Source organism: Boleophthalmus pectinirostris, unplaced genomic scaffold (genome assembly GCF_026225935.1).
Source record: "Boleophthalmus pectinirostris isolate CB_2022bp ecotype Guang Dong unplaced genomic scaffold, ASM2622593v1 HiC_scaffold_13, whole genome shotgun sequence".
Taxonomy (NCBI): domain Eukaryota; kingdom Metazoa; phylum Chordata; class Actinopteri; order Gobiiformes; family Gobiidae; genus Boleophthalmus; species Boleophthalmus pectinirostris.
In genome coordinates, this window is record NW_026571036.1 from 7158342 (window position 1) to 7181338 (window position 22997).

Here is a 22997-nt window from a genome sequence, read left to right on the forward strand (position 1 = left end):
AGAGCTTTTGCCTGAATATTTCAAGACTTTCAGCAGGACAGAGGCTCTTTCTGCAGGAGACATGCACAGTAGAGCGAAGTGACAGAGGTACAGGAGGAACAAACCTAAAGCGCCCTCTCTCCTGTCAGTGTGGACATTTTAATATATAAGTCGCACCGGAGTATAAGTCGCAGGAAACACCCAAACCATTAAAAAAAGTGTGACTTATACTCCAAAAAATACGGTATAAATCAGACACAAGCACAACAGCTCTTCTTTAAAGGTCCAGAAATCAGATTATAATCACATTTTGAACTCAGGACTACTCAGAGTTACTTCAATATGACAAGTTTCAAAAAATTAAATGACTTAAAATTGAGAATTTAATACAAACCAAATGATTTAACGTACAGTATAATAGTGTAGTAACAAGGGTTGATGGTTCAATTCTCTCTCTTGAATACAGGATGCGGCTGTATATTGGAAAAAATACTTCAAACTGGGTCAAAAACTACATAAGTGATGAATATAGACAGACCGAGCTAAAACCTGATACATTATTTAGCGTTTTACATTTATTTTTCATATGGCCTTTCCAAAAACGGCGAGGACATATGAGTGTAAAAATCCTGGACGTATGCTCTCTCGCGGTGTCGTCTCTGTCGGTCTGGGGGTATGGATCTGCGGGGTTCGTGCTGTGCTGTGCCTGTAGAGCGCCCCCTGTGGTGCGGTGAGGAAGTGACAGTGAGCCTCATTGATTCTTCTGTCTGGAGTCGACACGAAGTAAACACCCGTCTGATGGACAGGGTACGAGATCGAGAGGTTCAGTTTAAGATTTTAGTCAATAACTGGAAAGAAAAGGGAGAAAATTGTGGTAAAATTACACACAACTATTTGTTTTTAAATTAATCTTGTATTTTATGATGTTGTTCTGTTTTATGGTTGTAGACAAATTATGTAATTAATACATCAAGTAACAGTAGTAGTAGCAGTAGTTTTTGTAGTAGTAGCAGTAGTAGTTTTAGTACTAGTAGAAGTACTAGTTGTAGTAGTAGTTATTGTTGTTTTTGTAGTAGAAGTAGTGGTAGTATTATCAGCAGTAGTAGTAGTTGTTGATGTAGTAGCTGTAGTAGTAGTAGTAGTATCATCAGTAGTAACAGTAGTAGTAGTTGTTGATGTAGTAGCTGTAGTAGTAATTATTGTAGTAGTAGTAGTAGTAGTAATAGTTGTAGTAGTAGTTGTTGATGTAGTAGTTGTACTAATAGTTGTAGTAGTTATTGTAGTTGTAGTAGTTGTTGTTGTTGCTGATGTAGTAGATGTTGTGTTGTAGTAGTTGTAGTAGTAATTGTAGTAGTAGTATCAGCAGTATTAGCAGCAGCAGTAGTAGTTATTGTTGTTGTAGTTGTAGTAGTTGTAGAAGTTGTTGTTGTAATAGTAATTATTGTAGTAGTAGTTTTAGCAGTAGTAGTAGAAGTTGCTGATGTAGTAGCTGTAGTAGTAGTTACTGTAGTAGAAGAATTAGCAGCAGCAGTACTACTACTAGTAGTACTATTAGTAGTAGTAGTACCTGTTGTAGTTGCAGTAGTAGTAGTAGCAGTAGTAATGGTAGTCACAGTAGAAATAGTAATAATAGTACTGCAGGTAATGTGAACCAGGTAATACATTCTGGCAATGAAAAAATATTTCATACTAGTTTACACATATACACTTTTTGATGATGGGTGAAGTGTCTTGCCACAGGACACAACAACAGAATGCGTTTGGCAGACGGGGATTTATCCATCAACCTTTGTATCTACTGCTGGATCTCCTCGGGTTTATGATTCCTTGTACCGTCGCAGTAGAAGATGTAACTTTGAAAGGTCACAGACTCATAATAAACCGGAGACAGAAAATGAAAACATGTCTGGATTTCAAACATGGACGGTTCTATTTTCTCCACGTTATAAATACATTCTATAGATGCAGCGGTGCGTTTAAGGAGCGCAGGATGTTTTGAATATGTCACTGTACACTGACGGCGAGTACTTTTTAATGAGGTAAATGAACTCCTCTCTTCTTCTCTTCTTCTCTTCTGCCTGCAGTATTTTGTGTTCGATTTCCACGTCCCGCCCGATGTGATGTTCGACAAGATCATCAAACTCTCGGTGAGTTTTAACACGATCAGAGTTGTGAAAAATTAAACCTGACAACTGAGAAAAAGGATTTAATGTGTTTTGTTCTGATGTTTTTAAACTTCATTTTGCATTAGGAGTAGCAGCAACAGCAGTAGTAGTAGTCCTGGTTTAGTCCTGGTTTAGACCTGGTTCAGTTCTGTTTTAATCTTGTTTTAGTCCTGTTTTAGTCTTGTTTTAGTCCTGGTTCAGTCTTGGTTCAGTTCTGATTTAGTCCTCGTTTAGACCTGGTTCAGTCCTGATTCAGTCTTGGTTTAGTCCTGGTGTAGTCCTGGTTTAGTCCCATTTTAGTCCTGGTTTAGACCTGGTTCAGTCCCGGTTTAATGCTGGTTTAGTGCTTGGTTAGTCCTAGTTTAGAGCTGATTCAGTTCTGGTTTAGTCCTCCTGGTTTAGACCTGATTTATTCATGGTTCAGTTCTGGTTTAGTCCTGATTTATTCATGGTTCAGTTCTGGTTTAGTCCTGGTTTAGACCTGGTGTAGATCTGGTGGAGTCCTGATTCAACCCTGGTTCAGTTTTGGTTTAGACCTACTTTAGTCCTGGTTTAGTCCTGGTTTAGATTTGTTTTAGTCCTGGTTCAGTTCTGTTTTAGTCCTGTTTTCGTCCTGGTTTAGACCTGGTTTAGTCCTTGTTTAGTCCTAGTTCAGTCCTGGTGTAGTCCTGGTTTAGTTCTGGTTCTGTCTTGGTTTAGACTTGTTTTAGTCATGGTTCAGCTCTGGTTTAGTCCTAGTTTAGTCCTGGTTTAGTCCTCCTGGTTCTGTTTTAGTCTTGGTTTAGTCCTGGTTCCGTCATGGTTCAGTCCTGGTTCAGTCCTGGTTCAGTTCTGGTTTAGACCTGTTTTAGTCATGATTTAGTCCTGGTTTAATCCTGTTTAAGTGCTGGTTTAGACCTGGTTCAGTCCTGATTTATGTTCTGTAGATGATTATGAACAGCATTAACGTTAATAACATGATTCCACATCGTTTTGAGTAAAAAAAAAACATCAAATATTACAGATTTTTTACTGGCATGAGCTAAAAGTGACTTTTTTTTTTTTTTCTTTTGGGGTGGAATGGGCGCGCTTCATGACGTCCTGAATCGCAAACCCCTACTTCAAAAATCCCCACTACACCACCGCATATACTCATCTATAACATAAGTCCTCAGCCGTCTCTCTCTGTGTCTGTTCAGGTGATTCACTCCAAGAACCTCCTCCGCAGTGGGACCCTGGTGGGCTCCTTCAAGATGGACGTGGGGACGGTTTACTCCCAGCCTGGTAACTCTCAAACTAACTCTGCGTTGATCACAGTCTTGGTTTATTTCTTGTGTAATTTCTGACTCATCTCCCGTCCGTCAGAGCACCAGTTCTACCACAAGTGGGCGATGTTGTCAGACCCGGACGACATCACGGCGGGGTGTAAAGGGTACCTGAAGTGTGACATCGCCGTGGTGGGCAAAGGAGACAACATCAAGACCCCGCACAAGGCCAACGAGACGGAGGAGGACGAGATAGAGGGGTAAGGAGGGGAGCTAGATCACTGTACAGGCCCCGTTTGATTCCATTTGTACTTTATTTTGTAATTTATTACCTCCGCCAAGGTAATAATGTTGCCGGCGTTTGTTGTTTGTTTGTTTGTTTGTCTGTTAGCAACATAACTCAAAAAGTTATGGACCAATTTTGATGAAATTTTCAGGATTTGTTGGAAATGTGAAAAGGAAGAACTGATTTCATTTTGGGGGTGATCCGGAAGAAATCCTGGATTCTGGATCACTTTGAAATTTTAGTTAACATTGTGGTAAATGGGGCCAAAAATTTGGTTTCTCAATATCTCGGTTAATTATTGACCAAACCCCATGAAATTTGACTCAGGGATGGACAATGGGATCCTCTTTCATATTCCAAAGGCTGATCCGGATCTGATCCAGAAGACTGATTTTATCGCAATTTATATAAAAAATGGGGGTAGTCCTTGGCGGAGGTCTGCGCTCTCTGAGTGCTTTTCTAGCTAAAATATGTAGCTATCAAAACACATAAAACACACAAATCTGTTTTTTTTTGCCCCTATGTGACCTGTATCTGATCTTTTAATGTTTTCAAATGTGACCCAGGCCAATTTAATTATGTTCAGACTAGGGATGGGCATGATTAATCGATTAATCGATAATTGATCATTAAGAATTTCATCGATTACGTTAATTTTAATCGACAAACCGAATGTAGGTTGCTGTGCGTAGCGTGACCAAACAGGGGTCTGTACATGTGTCTCTGCACTCAGAAGGAGCGAGCAAACACAAACAGTCGGTCAGTCTACAGTGTACCGAAGTGCATATGCGTATTTAACGATGATTTGTACAAGAAATTCCACGCTTTCCGTTGTGTTCGGGACAAGTGTGAGTCCATGTGCCCAGTGTATAAAGCAGCACATATGTTTCTGTGTCCAGTGGGAAGAAGCTTTGCCAGGTGAGAGTCGCTCAATGTCGATGACGAGTCCCCACCTCCCTCCCCCCGTACGGTGTCCTGGTTTTGACAAACGCAAATCTGGTCACACTAACCTGTATTCCACTGAGTCATGTCTTTTAATCCAACAGAAATTGAACCGCATCAGCGACACAAGAGCTGTAGTTTTATCTTCGCTGAGTTTATACAAATTAGCGATGCGGTTTTAAGTTTTGTTTCTGTGAAAGTTGCGCAAAACTGAATTAAACACATTATAATGTCAAACGGGCTGATGTGGCTCTAGAGTCGTTACGGTTTATATGTCGTAAAGTTGAATGTATTTATGCACATTAGTAGTGCAGATAGTAATAATAATGATGATCATTTTAATATAAAAACGTTAATGACTAATCGATAATCGATCGTTAATTCTTCCGACGATCGATTAAGAAAATTTCATCGAATGCCCATCCCTAGTTCAGACTGCAGGGCTTAATGCTCAATTCGGATTTTTTCTACGAAGTTGTTCACATTTCCAGTTAAATGCAACTTGTATGTGATCTCCAGTGTGAACTTTAAACACCCCAAAAGTGTCCCGCTCAGTGTTTACGGAAGTTGCCTAAACTCTGGGCTTGTCTCCCAAAATACGGTCCAGTTCTTTGTAAAATGGACAGGTTACACGTCCACAGCCGCTTCGTTTGTTTGAGTTTTTAGTCTCCTTGTATTTGGCTCGCAGGCTCTTTTTTTTTTTTTTGACATTGGAGCCAGGACCGCCTGTAACCGTGCTGGCAATCATTTCAAAAATTGTCCGGGTCCGATAAGATGCCTCCAATTTGTCCTGAATACAGCGATCCCCCCAAATATTTTTTAACTCACTAACCTCGCTTTCCCTACATTGACGAGACTCTGAGCCTGACGTGTAGGTGGGATGAATGTGACCTGACCGTTCAGACTGAAGTCGCATGTCAAAAGATTGGAAATGTATCGTTTTAGGAGCACATATCCAAGTGTCCTGGGTCGCATTTGAAAAAATCAGACCTGGTCATTAAAAGATCAGATACAGGAGCATAGGGGCGAAAAAATCGGATTTGGGTCACTTCAGGCTGCGGTCTGAACGTAGCCTTGGATATGTGCTCCTAAAACCGATACATATCTGATCTTTTGACATGAGACTTCAGTCTGGACGGTCAGGTCACATTCATCCCACCTACACGTCAGGCTTGGAGTTTCGTCAATGGAGGGAAAGCGAGGAGTCTTATCAGAACCGAGCGTTTTGGAAATGATTGCCAAAGAAATGACCGAGCGCGACTACAGACGGTTCTGGCTCCAGTGTCGATGAAAAATAAAGATCCTGCGAGTCAAATACAAGGAGGATAAAGACTCAAATAAACGAAGCGACCATGGACGTGTAACCTGTCCATTTTACAAAGAACTGGACTGTATTTTGGGAGACAAGCCCAGCGTTTAGGCGAATTGCGGGACACTTTTGGGGCGTTTAAAGTTCACACTGGAGATCACATACAAGTCACATTTCACTGGAAATGTGAACGACGTCGTAAAAAAAATCGGATTTCACAAAAAACCCCGAATTGAGCATTAAACCCTGCAGTCTGAACGTAGCCAGAGAGTCGAGAAAATACTGTTTATTGGCGTACCTTTTAGCCATCCATGAAAAAAGAAAGAAAAAAAAAAGTAATTTCCCTTGTGGATCAATAAAGTTTGTCAAAGTCTAAGTTTAAAATACAGAGATCCCAGCCTCCATAGATCATGGTCAAAAGACTGTTTACTTCCACAGTGCAACACCTGAGGACACTTTTCTTTACACTTATGTACGGCAGGTTATTGCACTACATAATGGTTCACAGTGACGGAGGAATAAACCTACCATATGGTACAAGATTAGGTTGAAAAACCTCTTACTTTTTGACTAATGAGATTTTTTATTAAGAAAAGTCATGGTAACGGAGGGAAAAGTAACGGAGGGAAAATTGTGCAAACAAGTAGAAGGTGCAGGATTTTACATAATTTGTCGCTTTTTTCTTCCAAATACTTTAATATTACTTCAAAATGAAAGGTAATTATTTCTATAAAATATGTCAGTCCTTCCAAGCAAATTTTTATAATTTTAAATACTTTTTTTTTTTTTTTAAAGATGGAATAACACAAGATATGATGAAATACATCCATTTATTTACATGATTTGCAGGTCTTTGAAATTTGGGAAATAATTTTTGTTCCATGTTTCATACATGGTCTGTTTAAAAATGTATGTAACTTTAGAACCAAAAATGGTACAGAAAAAAGGTCAACAGTTTCATAAACTAGAGTACATATGTATCTGTTCAATACATTTTTATATCAGATGCATTAACTTGAATTTTTGACCTTGCTGTTTACTTCTACTTGACCGGGCCCATTAGTAGAACAAAAATGTATTAATTCATATTTTTTATTTTTGCCCAACCCTAAAAAATACATTCATAGCTTAATTCATGTCTGGTTTGATTGATGTTAACTGCTTGTTCATTTAACTGCAGAAATCCACTTCTGTCAATCTGGAGCTTTGTAAATCCGTTAAAAGGCGCAGACTTTCTTCTCTGTTTGATAATGTGTTCATCCCAGCGCCACAATAATCCACAAGCTCTGAAACTCCAGTAAAGTTTGTTCACTGTGGCCCACGGCTTTACTTTCTAGGGAATTCTGAGCCGCGACCGGTGCCAGGATGGGATTTGGAGGTGCATTCTGGGACTGCGCGACGACAACTGCAGGAGCTCTGTATATTTGTCCTCCCTACAGCCACGTATAAAACATTCACATTTCTCAATACTGTCTCACCAAACCTATTACCAGTATTTCCCAGGCTGCTTTCCTCTCCCCTATCAGCCCAAACCTGTAATCTAATCGAGCATTCTGGCTTCTCCGAGCGAAAAGCCACGAGCGATATAACTCTCAGTGCTATTCCATTTTCTACCGTGGTTAAATTGGTCAAATCCAGCAGTCAGGATTTGAGGAAAGGCAGAATTGTGGACCCAGATAAGCAGAGAATTGGTCTTTACCAGAAATGTCCCTGTACCGGCGTCATCTATTCACCACGGTTTACTGCCTTCCCCCCGTACGAGTCAAATCAAGCGCCAGGGGATTTTCCTGCTGGCCTGGTTCAGAATGTGTTATAGACAGTGTTGGGAAGGTGACTTTTAAAATGTATTCCTCTACAGATTACAGATTACATACACCAAAATGTAGTTTGTAACGTAATCCATTAAATTACTTAAAGTGAGTAACGTAATCTGAATACTTTGGATGACTTGATTTGCTGTAGAGAAGCAAAGACAAGAATATCATAACATAAGATGTTGCTAAAAAGACAAGAAAAAGCCCAGACTTTACTTAACCAGATTAAAAATATTATTGATAGAAGAGGAGGAGACACGGTCCACACAGCATGGTTTAGTCCTGTTAAATCCTGTTTTAGTCCTGGTTTAGTCCTGGTTTAGACCTGGTTTAGTCCTGGTTTAGACCTGGTTTAGACCTGGTTTAGTCCTGGTTTAGTCCTGGTTTAGTCCTGGTTTAGACCTGGTTTAGTCCTGGTTTAGTCCTGGTTTAGACCTGGTTTAGTCCTGGTTTAGACCTGGTTTAGTCCTGGTTTAGACCTGGTTTAGTCCTGGTTTAGACCGGGTTTCTGGTTTAGACCTGGTTTAGACCTGGTTTAGTCCTGGTTTAGTCCTGGTTTAGACCTGGTTTAACTGGTTTAGTTTAGACCTGGTTTTGGTTTAGACTGGTTTAGACTGGTTTAGACCTGGTTTAGTCCTGGTTTACTGGTTTAGACCTGGTTTAGTCCTGTTTAGACCTGGTTTAGTCCTGGTTTAGTCCTGGTTTAGACCTGGTTTAGTCTGGTTTAGACCTGGTTTAGTCCTGGTTTAGTCCTGGTTTAGACCTGGTTTAGTCCTGGTTTAGACCTGGTTTAGACCTGGTTTAGTCCTGGTTTAGTCCTGGTTTAGATCTGGTTTAGTCCTGGTTTAGACCTGGTTTAGTCCTGGTTTAGTCCTGGTTTAGTCCTGGTTTAGTCCTGGTTTAGACCTGGTTTCTGGTTTAGTCCTGGTTTAGTCCTGGTTTAGATCTGGTTTAGACCTGGTTTAGTTCTGGTTTTAGTTCTGGTTTTAGTCTGGTTTAGTCCTGGTTTAGTCCTGGTTTAGACCTGGTTTAGACCTGGTTTAGACCTGGTTTTAGTTCTGGTTTTAGTTCTGGTTTAGTCCTGGTTTAGTCCTGGTTTAGACCTGGTTTAGACCTGGTTTAGACCTGGTTTAGTCCTGGTTTAGACCTGGTTTATCCTGGTTTAGACCTGGTTTAGTCCTGGTTTAGACCTGGTTTAGTCCTGGTTTACTGGTTTCCTGGTTTAGACCTGGTTTAGTCCTGGTTTACCTGGTTTAGACCTGGTTTGGTTTAGACCTGGTTTAGTCCTGGTTTAGTCCTGGTTTAGACCTGGTTTAGTCCTGGTTTAGACCTGGTTTAGTCCTGGTTTAGACCTGGTTTAGTCCTGGTTTAGACCTGGTTTAGACCTGGTTTAGTCCTGGTTTAGACCTGGTTTAGTCCTGGTTTAGTCCTGGTTTAGACCTGGTTTAGACCTGGTTTAGTCCTGGTTTAGACCTGGTTTAGACCTGGTTTAGACCTGGTTTAGTTTAGTCCTGGTTTAGTCCTGGTTTAGTCCTGGTTTAGTCCTGGTTTAGTCCTGGTTTAGACCTGGATTAGTCCTGGTTTAGACCTGGTTTAGTCCTGGTTTAGACCTGGTTTAGACCTGGTTTAGTCCTGGTTTAGACCTGGTTTAGTCCTGGTTTAGACCTGGTTTAGTCCTGGTTTAGTCCTGGTTTAGTCCTGGTTTAGACCTGGTTTAGACCTGGTTTAGTCCTGGTTTAGTCCTGGTTTAGTGTCCAGTGATGAGTGGAATTACCAAAAAAAAAGAAAAAAAAGAAAAAGGGATTTAGCTCAAAATGTGAAAACAGGAAAATACCTCTGTGTAATCCAGTTACATTAACAAAGTAACTGTAATCCAATTACCACTCACTGAAACAGTAACTTTAACTGAATACAGTTACTCATAATTTGTACTCTGATTACGTAACTCCGGTACATGTAATCTGATACTCCCCAACACTACACATAGAAAACTTTTCTGTTACCTAGTCAGGTGCACAGTACTTCCCTCCAAAACTAGAATGCTCCACATCATCGTCGGAGCACTTGCTGCAGGCTAAGCCCCGGGGCAGAAGAAAGCAGCGGGGATCCAGAGCAGGTGTCCACACTAGGCAGAGAAAACACCCAGCACAGTCGAACGGTACCGGATCTGTGGGGAGCGAGCGATGTCTGCATCTGGTTCCTATCTGAGCATGAGAGGCCATCACCGGCACAGTGCTGTGACACAATTTTTCCCACTCGAGATGCCCGTACTTACTCATACATACTCTTCGGCGTGAGCAGATCCTTCATTCCATCACCTGTATCGAGGATGGAGATTGTGTCCGGTCTTGGCCCGAGCGTCCAGTGGACTAGTGCATGCGCAGTCACTCCAGATAACCCTGCTTAACGCACGCTCCATAGTGAATAAATCCTTCATACTGAGCGACTTGTTTTGTCAACACTTGGATTTCATGTTCCTGACTGAGACATGGCAACGTGAACTGTAACTTGGTCTGGTTTGGTCACTGTGAAAATAGAAAGGTTTAATACCATTCTGTGAAATAGGGATGGGCATTCGATGAAATTTTCTTAATCGATCGTCGGGAGAATTAACGATCGATTATCGATTAATCATTAACGTTTTTATATTAAAATGATCATCATTATTATTACTATCTGCACTACTAATCTGCATAAATAAATTAAACTTTACGACATATAAACCGTAACGACTCTAGAGCCACATCAGCCCGTTTGACATTATAATGTGTTTAATTCAGTTTTGTTCAAACTCTCACAGAAACAAAACTTAAAACCTGCATCGCTAATTTGCATAAACTAAGCGAAGATAAAACTACAGCTCTTGCGGTCAATTTCTGTCGGATTAAAAGACACAACTCAGGTGAATACAGGTTAGTGTGACCAGATTTGCGTTTGTCAAAACCAGGACACCGTACGGGGGGAGGGAGGTGGGGACTCGTCATCGACATTGATCGACTCTCACCTGGCAAAACTTTTTCCCACTGGACACCGAAACATATGTGCTGCTTTATACACTGTGCACATGGACTCACACTTGTCCCGAACGCAACGGAAAGCGTGGAATTTCTTGTACAAATCATTGTTAAATACACATTTGTGCTTCGGTACACTGCAGACTGACCCACTGTTTCTGTTTGCTCGCTCCTTCTGAGTGCAGAGAGACACATGTACGGACCCCTGTTTGGTCACGCTACGCACATCAACCTACATTCGGTTTGTCGATTAAAATGTATGTAATCAATGAAATTCTTCATGATCAATTATCGATTAATCGATTAATCATGCCCATCCCTACTGTGAAACATTCCAGGCAAAGCAATGACATCTCCATGGAGAAAAGCAGGTGACTGGTCTTCCACCTAGAGCCTCCGCTCAATTTCATTTCTCTCCAGCGATTAGGTCAGGAATCAGAATACACTAGACGGTTTGCAAGAACCCCAGAAGTTGTAGACCGTGCACCAGCCAATCAGCAAAGAGCTGTGAAGTCATGACGTCAAACTCAAGTGCCTGTCTGGGTCCGTTTGTGGAAGCGGTCGAGATGGATGTAGAAGAAGACAGACATTCTGTGTTGGCAACGATTCCTGAGATCGAGGATTTAAAGCCTGAACAAAGAGAATGTTTGGTGAATTTTATCAAGGGGAAAGATGTTATTGCCCTTTTTCTTATGAGTTTTGGCTCATTACAAACGTCACGACCAAACAGCAGCGATTGGTTAAATGAAAAATGTACCTGCCTACCGTCGAGCAAAGGAATCCTACTGCTGCTATGAATCAGGTTTATCACACCCCCAGGGAATCTTGATGTCACCAGCTGCAAAGTATCATATATGTTCTATAGTATATGCGTATCTACAGCTTTCCTTTTTCCATTCAAAAACACCCTGAATCTCATTTGGTATTCTATCCCAGCTTAAATTGACTGGAGTCCAAATAGCTTTTTAATAGCTTTCTTCTAGCGAGTCATTAGAAATCCATTGCACATTATGGAATATAGACTTATGCAATGACTCTATGCCTCCGTTTTTCCCCCTGTGTCTGTCCCCAGGAACCTGCTGCTCCCCGAGGGTTTTCCAGCTGAGAGACAGTGGGCCCGGTACTACGTGAAGATCCATCGGGCCGAGGGTCTGCCCAAGATGAACACCAAGATCATGGCCAACGTCAAGAAGGCCTCTCAGCGGGGAGAGCCGAGATCTGGTGGACCCCTACGTGCAAGTGCAATTCGCCGGGCTAAAAGTAATTTCCTCCACACGCTCCGCTCTACTGGCAGAGTCTGGTCCAATCACACTGTGGGCTGGTTTAGGTTCAGTCACACTGCGCTGAATGTGGCTCTGAATGTGGCTCTGAATGTGGATCTGTGTGGAGGGGCCAGGAGGAGCAGATAAGATCAATTTAAAATGGTATAAACAGCCGTAAAAGAAGATGAACCTGAGGATTGCTGTCTGCTTTAGATCGTTTTAGAGATTGTGTACTACCAAGTCATTGCAAATTTGAGGTGTCTAGTGTGCAAACGACTGAACAGAACTAAGAAACTGCAGTTACTCTACGTCAAAATATAGATAAGTAAATAAATGTTAGTAAACACAAATTAGATTTCATTTCATTTTCATTTCAAAATATGTGGTTACTGTATAAATCAGCGGACACGTCACCGTAACGTCACGTGATCGCTTTGAGGAAGGGCGCTAGTGACCAGTCGAAACCGTCAAGTATGAAAACAAACTCTTGGTCTGAAAAAAGAACCTAAGAACATAAATTATCAGAGGACAAAATGAACCTCATTGGACCACTCTTCTTAGCATTGCTACTTGTGAAAAACAACAACTGAAATAACATATTTCATTCATTATGGCACAGCACATATAAGATTAAGCTTAGTCCACATCAGGGGTGTGCAAAAATATCAAAATATCCATATATCGTATCGTTTAATGTAATGATACAGCGGTGCCTGATATTGATACTGTATCGATATATCGCCAAGTTTATTTTTTGATATATTTTACTAAATTATTTCGTTACAGTGCTACAGTTTTGTTGCTTGTTCAGAGGAAAATAATTTATGCGACACATGTGACATTTTCACTGTTTTGATGATTAAAATGTTTGTGTTTCATATGAACTTTGCACAAGAAGTGGTTTAACAAAGACTTTTAGTATCACAGCCACGATTTAGCCATAATTTTTTTGTGAATGTATCGAATCGATTTGAAATATATCGTATCGAGCCGAAAAAGCACTGTATCAAGATATGTATCGTATCGTGACCTTTGTATCGAAATATGTATCGTATCGGCAGCTTCATAATGATACCCAGCCCTTGTCGACATAGGGTTGGGCAATTTGATTAAATCTGATTAATTCGTGTTTTTGATAATTGAGATTTTGAAAAATTGCAGAATCATGAAATCAACTTTCTTCAATTCAGTTCAGTTCCTTTATTGTCATTGTCATATAAAATAACAACAAAATTACGTTAGAGCATCATACAGACTGCATAGTGTTTTAAAAATGCATAACAGTGTAGAGCACCCACCACGTAAACATTACACCCACCACGTAAACATTACACCCACCACGTAAACATTACACCCACCACGTAAACATTACACCCACTATGTAAACATTACACCCACCACGTAAACATTACACCCACCACGTAAACATTACACCCACCACGTAAACATTACACCCACCACGTAAACATTACACCCACCACGTAAACATTACACCCACTATGTAAACATTACACCCACCACGTAAACATTACACCCACTATGTGAACATTACACCCACCACGTAAACATTACACCACTTGTAAACATTACACCCCACCACGTAAACATTACACCCACCACGTAAACATTACACCCACCACGTAAACATTACACCCACCACGTAAACATTACACCCACTATGTAAACATTACACCTTCACCACGTAACATTACACCACGTAAACATTACACCACATTCACCCACCACGTAAACATTACACCAACGTAAACATTACACCCACCACGTAAACATTACACCCACTATGTAAACATTACATTACACCCCTAACGTAAACATTACACCCACCACGTAAACATTACACCCACTATGTAAACATTACACCCACCACGTAAACATTACACCCACCACGTAACATTACACCCACTATGTAAAACATTACACCCACATGTAAACATTACACCCACCACGTAAACATTACACCCACTATGTAAACATTACACCCACTATGTGAACATTACACACCCACCACGTAAACATTACACCCACCACGTAAACATTACACCCACTATGTAAACATTACACCCACTATGTGAACATTACACCCACCACGTAAACATTACACCCACCACGTAAACATTACACCCACCACGTAAACATTACACCCACTATGTAAACATTACACCCACTATGTAACATTACACCCACCACGTAAACATTACACCCACCACGTAAACATTACACCCACTATGTAAACATTACACCCACTATGTAAACATTACACCCACCACGTAAACATTACACCCACCACGTAAACATTACACCCACTATGTAAACATTACACCACTATGTAACATTACACCACGTAAACATTACCCACGTAAACATTACACCCACTATGTAAACATGAATATAATACTAGTAATAATATCAGTGCAGCAGCAAAGGGGCAGATCAACAAATCACAACAAAACAACCATAAGAACTGGGACATCCAGGCCATGGGGCGACCAGTCAGATGTGTATTTAAATGTATTTAAATGTATTTAAATGTATTTAAATGTATTTAAATGTATTTAAATGTCCTGTTGCAGCAATACAAAGTCCAGTTCACAGTTATTGTAATGGGTGGATATGATTTACAGACCGTAAGAGGAGAGAAAGGGGGCGGGGCAGTGTTCAGGAGCTTCACCGCCTCAGGGTCCAGGTTGTGGGACAGTCTAGATCACAGGTGTCAAACATACGGCCCGGGAGCCGGATCCAGCCCTCCAAGACCTTTAATCTGGCCCTCGGCTGATTTTCTACTAAAATATTTAAATTATATTTCCTATTAAAATATTGTTAATTTTCTGTGGTGTTTATCACAGCATATCTCCAGCGTCTCTGTACGTGGCCCCTCCCACCAGAGCAGCACAAATGAAGACTTGTCTCTTTCCAAACGCTCTTAAAGGACGATCGTTTTGACTGTTGACCGTGACACCCTCATCAACAAAAAAAAGAAAAGTGGAGTCGAGTGCAGGATTTTCCAAGAAAAATTGACTTATTCCTATTTGCAAACAAGTTATTGTTAAAACATTGTGTTGAAATTACATTTTTTTTAAGTTTCAAGTTGTTCATAATATTATAATATTTTGTAAAAGAAAGAGTTCATCAATTAAAAAAGATTTCTGTAATAGATTTGTGTTTCTCTGCACAAATATTTGAACTTATTGCTATTTTTGGGTTTATATGCCATGAGTTTTCTGACCCCTTTGGGATCAAAGTAGGTTGGATACGGCCCTCGGACCAAAATGAGTTTGACACCCCTGGTCTAGATGTTCAGGGTTCTTGTGCAGTTACAATTAGCTGTCTGTACAAATGTTTTAGTTTAGTCTTTACTTGAAGGGATAATGTGCAGAGACATTAAAGCTCATAAAACAGAGTTACTGAATGTGACTGAAGGCAGTTTACAATGTTTTAAATAACAGCCTATGATACAAATGAAAATGTAAAGATCTTCCCCCATTTGAAAGACTACCACAAACATCTCTGACTTTGATTCAGATTAATTAAAATTGTAATTGTCCAGTGTTTACAAAAAAAAAAAAAGAGAGATTTTCTATTTGGCCAAGCCCTATAGTCCCACAATATGTATATTACAGTGGCCATGCTCATTTACACGATTTACGATGATTTAAATGACATGCAAATATAAACTCTGATGTGAGAAATCAGTCCTTAATTATAAACACTATTTCCTGTGTTCCAGGGGAAAACCTCAGTGCAGAAGAGCAGCTACGAGCCCATCTGGAACGAGCAGGTGGTGTTCACGGAGCTGTTCCCTCCTCTCTGCAAACGCATCAAGGTCCAGATCCGCGACTCGGACAAGGTCAACAACGTCGCCATAGGAACGCACTTCATCGACCTGCGCAAGATCTCCAACGACGGCGACAAAGGTGCGACCGGGAAACGCCTCCGGGAGCGCGTTAGCAGTTTATCTCGCTTCCATCGATTTTCTATTGTGGCGTTAATTAGCAAGCGGAGGCCAGTAGTTACTCGCGTGAACGCAGTAATTAGGCCTGTCCTTTTCCAGATCGAACCCGGCGACCTCCCTGACCTCTCCGGTTATAACCCTTATAAATTTATTATATGTGACATTTTAATCAAGAGCTGGTCAATAGTTAACATATTAGACAGAGCGCAGTGATTGGACAACAGGGAAAAAGAGCCGGACCTGCATATATTATCACGTTCTATAAACATGTGATTGGAAATAAATCCAATTACTTATAATAATCATTAATATTCATGTTCAATTCAAATATTTCCTGTGTTTGACAAGGAAATAACAACACCGAAAAAGGAAGGTATGAAGGGACAGTGACGATGAATCTATTAAATTACTGTACAGTTTTAAAGATTTATTAGTATGACAGACCATAGATCAATGTTTCTCAAACTTTTTTTCTGGGGACCCATAATTTAAAAGTCACAAACCTTCGTGATCCAAGTCAATAGACATTATTCATAAATTATGAACATTAATGAGGATATTTTTTATTGTTGACTGAGTGATCGTGTCTCTGAACAATTAATATTACTCAAGTTTTAAACAATGAAAAACAGTCGCTGAAGCAGCAATAAAAGGATCAATAAGTCGCCTATTTGGACATTAAAAGTAGCCCATTTCTTTTTCTTTTCAACATTCAATTGAACCAACAATATTGGAACAAAACACTCAATAAAATAATTACAAAAAGATCAGAAATTATACAAAACATGTTTTAACATTTCAACATTTCTAATAAGATAGGTTGGACACGTGCTGCGTTTTTGTAGCACTTTCCAGTCTGGGATGCAGAAGAAGAGGTATCCCCCTCCCCAAATCTCCTTGAGCTTATAAACTTATACCTGGGCAATGTCCTTGTTGCATGCAAGAAAAAACAGCATATTAATTTTTTGAGGTTTGAGAGATGACCGTGGAGTTACAATATTTCCAGCGGCACTGAAACTCTCTCTGATAGTGCGCATGTTGTACAGATGCACATGTATTTGCATGTGACTTTGGAGAGGAGAGGAAATCTACCTTTGGAAAAAGTACCGCTGCCGTCTCTCCAGCTCTCACTGTGGCAGGTCGGGTCACGTTGGTCACATACGGTGGTGGTGATGGCCCAACATGACGCGCAGTGGACCTCTTAGTTCCGCGGTGATTCATTTTTGCGGTTATTGCGACAGTCCTACCTGAGGGTTCACTCCAGGGGAAACAATGTCATAGACTGTATAAAAAAGTGGATTAAAAAAGTGAGTGTGACGTCACCCATAGCCTTCAGCTCCAGTCAAATGAAGCTCACTAAGGCTGGAAGTTACAGGAGCGATTTTGGATCTGAGTTCCATATTAGGAATAGGAATTAATTTACTTTAATTAATATACTGAACTGTATTTGAACTCTTTGAAGAACACATTTTCTACATTCTTGTGATTTAATTTGCTTTTGGTCACCCTGGGAAAGATTTTCACATTTTCTAACTTAAAATCCATTCCCTCCGCTGAAAATTAACAAGTAAAGAATGAGTTTGGTGTTTGAGCTTAAAAACTGCAGTCCAGAGTTTAATCTGTGACGCAACTAAACAGGCAAAATGCAAAGAGACCGCTTTTGAAGTGAACATGGACACGCTTTTGGCTCTATCCTCTCTGGTGTCACTTCACTTTCTATTGAAAAAAACGTTCCCTCTCTCTTTGTAACTGCTGCTGTCAGGCTCTTCATTTTGGTCTTAAAATGTTCGTATTAACCTGCTCTACACGATCCTGTTGTTTTTATTTCACTCATTTTGTCCATGAATCAATTCGTATTAGTAATAAGAAACTCTGAGCTTCATTTGACGTCACACTCACTTAGTCCAGTTCTTTACACTGTCTATGATTCAGAAAAAAAAAAAAAAAGAAAAATGTCGCAGCATGAGGATGAGGTGGTAAACAAGTACAAACCAGGAGCATTTTTCAGGCTGTTTCTCTCAAAGTGCCACGCCTCCGAAGCTTCCTGCAAATTAAAATTGGAGATTTGGTCATTTGTCTCCATATTATTATTAGAGCGGCTCTTATAATGACTTATACGCACACAGATGATCATTTAGTGTGAGGGACGAGACAACAAACTTAAGTTCAAGTATGTGAGGAGAGGAAATAGGCACAGAAAATATAAATACGCTTAAGAATTGTGTATTCTAACACATACTGTAAGTGTGACTTCCATCAACTAGAAAGCTTTGTACTTCTACTGAATAAAATAGGATGGTGCCCCAGGGCCGTAACCCAGGGCACTATATAGAAGACATTCCCACTGCCTGACAGAAGTGTTTAAATTCAGAGAAAACGCTCGGATTAACCTGGTGCCCTCTATACATTCCACAGAGGATCTAACTGTTATTTAGCATTTAGCCCACGCGAGCAACTATAGACTCTGTAAATACACTGGGTTTATTAGAGTGATTGTTTTTGTTCAAAAGGAAAAGAGACCACCTCATCGAACAGGGTCAATATAACAAGCAAAAAAAACAAACTTACAATTTCATTTCCAACTTACTGACACCATGACCAAAAATTGTGAATGTTTAAAAATATTTACTTAAAGGTACAGTATGTAACTTTCTGGGATAGCATGTCTCCTGCTTCAAAACATTTTCTTGCCATACAGTGGAAGATTATTAATCAGGCTGGCACCACCTTAGCTTGATTCATCAGCCGGTTTCACTTCGTGGAAACCGTCTGACCTCGCAGCATTAGGATTCGTTCGCTCAATAGTAGGAGGATATTTATTTTATTTAACCAATCGCTGCTGTTTGGTCGTGACGTATGTAATGCGCCAAATCCTGTAGGAAGAAGGGCAATAACATCATTCCCCTTGGTAAAATTCACCAAACATTCTCTTTGTTCCGGCTTTAAATCCTCGATCTAAGGAATCGTTGCCAACACAGAATGTCTGGCCCTTCGTTACCTGGACTCGCACTTCCGGGTTTCTTGCAAACCGTCTAGTGTATTCTGATTCCTGACCTAGTCGCTGGAGAGAAATGAAATTGAACGGAGGCACTAGTGACACCAGAGAGTTTGCAGGAACCCCTGAAGTTGTAGACCACACACCGGCCAATCAGCAAAGAGCTGAACCAACCCCGGTTGCGATTGCAGACTTCATACACTATCCTCCTTTGGACTTCCTTTGTCAAATACAAACTTCACATTTTTTATTGCACCTTTAATTTGCACGTTCACCTCGCAGAAATGACAGTGATCTCTGACAGACACGTTCACTCCCTGCTTTTTTTGCTGTTAGTTACGGCAATTACTCGGACACCACTGAGCGTTCTGCGTCACGGCCAAATAGCGGCGATTGGTTAAATTTAAAAAGTACCCGCCTACCGTCAAACAAACGAATCCTAATGCTGCGAGGTCAGACGGTTTCCACAAAGTGAAGCCGGCTGATGAATCAGACTAGAAGATTATAGCCAAAGGAACAACATTTCCATGGACACAAGCAGCCAAATATAAGTCAGGTTTGTGGAGATGCAAACCTGCTATAAACCAAAAGAAAGAAAAAAAAAGCTTTTATCTTATCCTATTCTTTGGCTAAAACGTGATATACTGTGGCTGTATTTCATAATATGAGCCCCATTCCTCTAGTACGTGACCAGCTTTGTGAAATCACCCTATCGTGACGTCCAGTTACGACCCATGACTCAAGAGTTGCAATGTGCCGTAGAGCTGTCACGCGTCCCTACAGAATTATCCGATCATATGAGGAAAAAAAATCAAAGTTCCATCCCAGAGTGACCCCTTCGTGTGTGCGCAGGTTTCCTCCCCACGCTGGGCCCGGCCTGGGTGAACATGTACGGCTCCACGCGTCAGTACAGCCTGATAGACGAGCACCAGGACCTGAACGAGGGTCTGGGGGAGGGCGTGTCCTTCAGAGCGCGCCTGCTGCTGTCTGTGGCCGTGGAGATCCTGGACACCACCTCCCCAGAGCTCACCTGCTCCACCGAGGTCCAGAGCGAGCCCATCTCCAACATATCCGAGGTCAGACACACACACTGTACATTTTACATCATTTTTTGTTTTATTATTTTCTCATAGTTAAAGGTGCATCGTTTAACTTGGTTGAGGATCTATTACCTGCTTATTTCTGTGGATATGTCATTGTTCTGTCTAGAATGTTCCACAGCACAGTTGGGGACTTGCGACTCGTGACTTGGACTCGAGTCAGACTTGAGTCACTATTTTTAGGACTTGAGACTGGATAAAATGGACTAAGACTTGGGACTCGACTTGGATTGAAGCTCAATGACTCGGGACTTGAGGACTTTTCTCTTTACAGTTTGATACATGCGGTGCTGAATTTTAAAGGAACACACTGGAACATGTCTCTCCCACTTCTCTGTTACTATGGCAACAGTAACTGAAGTACTGTGATGTGGTATCCTCAAGTGTACTACAGTTATATACAGAACAATACAGTAAAACAGAGGGAACTACAGACAAAATAACAGTTATTTAGCACTCTTACATCTTAATTCTTTCTGTTTTGACTGTAATCATTTGCACTAAATTCTTGTCAAAACATTTAAAAAGGAAAAATTTGCATTTCTAAAACCCTCATATAAATACACATATATAAATATACTATGATTTTATAAGTACAGTTTAGTTTAAAATTCATACAAACAGCAAAAATCTAAGCTATATTTGGGACTTTTTTGGTTTAAAGACTTGAAATGACTTGAAGCTCAAAGCAGACGACTTGGACTTGACTTGGACTTGCCTGTATTTGAATTGGGACTTGACTCAGACTTGAGGTCAAAGATTTGAGACTTGCAAAACAACGACTTGGTCCCACGTCTGTTCCACAGTGTGACATTAAACAGCTCTGCCTTATATTTATTCATTATCAGTTGGTTTTGTAGCTCAAAAATACCTAGAGAAAACCACATTCTGACTGTGAAGAAAGGTTTAATACCACACTGTGGAACATTCCAGACAAAACAAATATGTCTCCATGAAGAAAAAAACATTTGATGGAGCAGAAAAGTTACAAAATGCACCTTTAAATCCTTGTTGGTTCACAGTAAGTACCACTTTACAAACATTTGGTATTCTGAGTACCAACAGTTTCAAACCAGGACTATTTCAGGCTTGAACTAGCGGTGAACCAGGTCTAAAATAGGACTACACTCTCTGCTGTACTAGTTTTAAACAAGGACTACAAAAGATTTAGATTAATAGAGTATTAATACTTTGGCTCTAAATTCAGCAAATATTTGAACTGCTGCAGAGTCTCTACCATCTGAGCTCAGGTACTTAACTATTCAAAAAATAGTTAATTTATAGATATATTATTACTGTCAGTGTTGGGGAGTAACAGATTACATGTACTGGAGTTATGTAATCAGAGTACAAATTATGAGTAACTGTATTCAGTTACAGTTACTGTTTCAGTGAGTGGTAATTGGATTACAGTTACTTTGTTGAAATAAATGGATTACATGGAGGTATTTTCCTGTTTTCACATTTTGGGCTAAACCCCCACCCGGTAATTCCACTCATTGCTGGAAACTTAACTAGGTCTAAACTAGATCTAAACCAGGTCTAAACTAGGAATAAACCAGGTCTAAACCAGGACTAAACCAGGTCTAAACCAGGACTAAACCAGGTCTAAACCAGGACTAAACCAGGTCTAAACCAGGACTAAAACTAGGTCTAAACCAGGACTAAAACCAAGTCTAAAACCAGGACTAAAACCAGGTCTAAACTAACTAAACCAGGACTAGGACTAAACCAGGTCTAAACTAGGACTAAACCAGGTCTAAACCAGGACTAAACCAGGTCTAAACCAGGACTAAACCAGGTCTAAACCAGGACTAAAACCAAGTCTAAAACCAGGACTAAAACCAGGTCTAAACTAGATCTAAACCAGGTCTAAACTAGGACTAAACCAGGTCTAAACTAGGACTAAACCAGGTCTAAACCAGGACTAAACCAGGTCTAAACCAGGACTAAAACCAAGTCTAAAACCAGGACTAAAACCAGGACTAAACCAGGAATAAATCAGGACTAAACCAGGACTAAAACCAAGTCTAAAACCAGGACTAAAACCAGGTCTAAACTAGATCTAAACCAGGAATAAATCAGGACTAAACCAGGACTAAAACAGGAATTAACAGGACTAAACCGTGCCACGCGGACTGTGTCTCCTCTTCTTCTATCAATAATATTTTTAATACAGTTAAGTAAAGTCTGGGCTTTTTATTTTTTCTTAGCAGACAAACCATCTTATGTTGCGATATCTTAGTCCTTGCTTCTCTACAGCAAACCAAGTAATCCAAAGTATTCAGATTACATTACTCACTTTAAGTAATTTAATGGATTACGTTACAAACTACATTTTGGGGTATGTAATCTGTAATCTGTAGGGAAATACATTTTAAAAGTCACCTTCCCAACACTGATTACTGTATAATTTTTCAGACTATATGGTGCACTTCAAATCCTTTAATTTTCTCAAAAATCAACAGTGCGCTTTATGTTTTAATTCTGGTTGTGCTTAATGACCTCAAACCGATTTTATGTGGTACACGGTGTTCAAAAATCTGTCCAAATGTTTTAGTACAACTTTGATAATCTACGAAGCCGCACCGCTTAATGAATTATACAGCTGCTGTAGTCAGGAGCCTCACAGAGCATAAGTCAGACATAACCTGAACTGCGTCAGCGCAAATTAACCATGTGGTTTTAAATTTCATTCCTGTAAAACATAAACAAATGTGGTATCAGTCTCCGTTTGTTTCGCTTAATGCGCCTTATAATCCGGTGCGTTTTATGTATGAAAATAGACGAGAGAGTTCAGCATTATTGACATTGCGCTTTATAATCCGGTGCACCTTATAGTCCGAAAAATACGCTATGTACTTTGCTCTCTTCAGTTTTAAAAGTAGTCCATTGCCCATCCCTCGTAAGTTAATAT

The 22997-nt window shown here is 40.2% G+C and overlaps 1 protein-coding gene across 1 annotated transcript in view; it reads left to right on the plus strand.

The window, feature by feature from the left end:
• Positions 1-22997, plus strand: part of otofa (otoferlin a) — a 349247-nt gene that overhangs the window by 250960 nt on the left and 75290 nt on the right. The window contains 7 exon segments of the mRNA XM_055149496.1: positions 2064-2126; positions 3323-3407; positions 3489-3648; positions 11826-11949; positions 11951-12013; positions 15761-15947; positions 19833-20056. Of these exon segments, the coding sequence (XP_055005471.1) occupies positions 2064-2126; positions 3323-3407; positions 3489-3648; positions 11826-11949; positions 11951-12013; positions 15761-15947; positions 19833-20056 (906 nt within the window).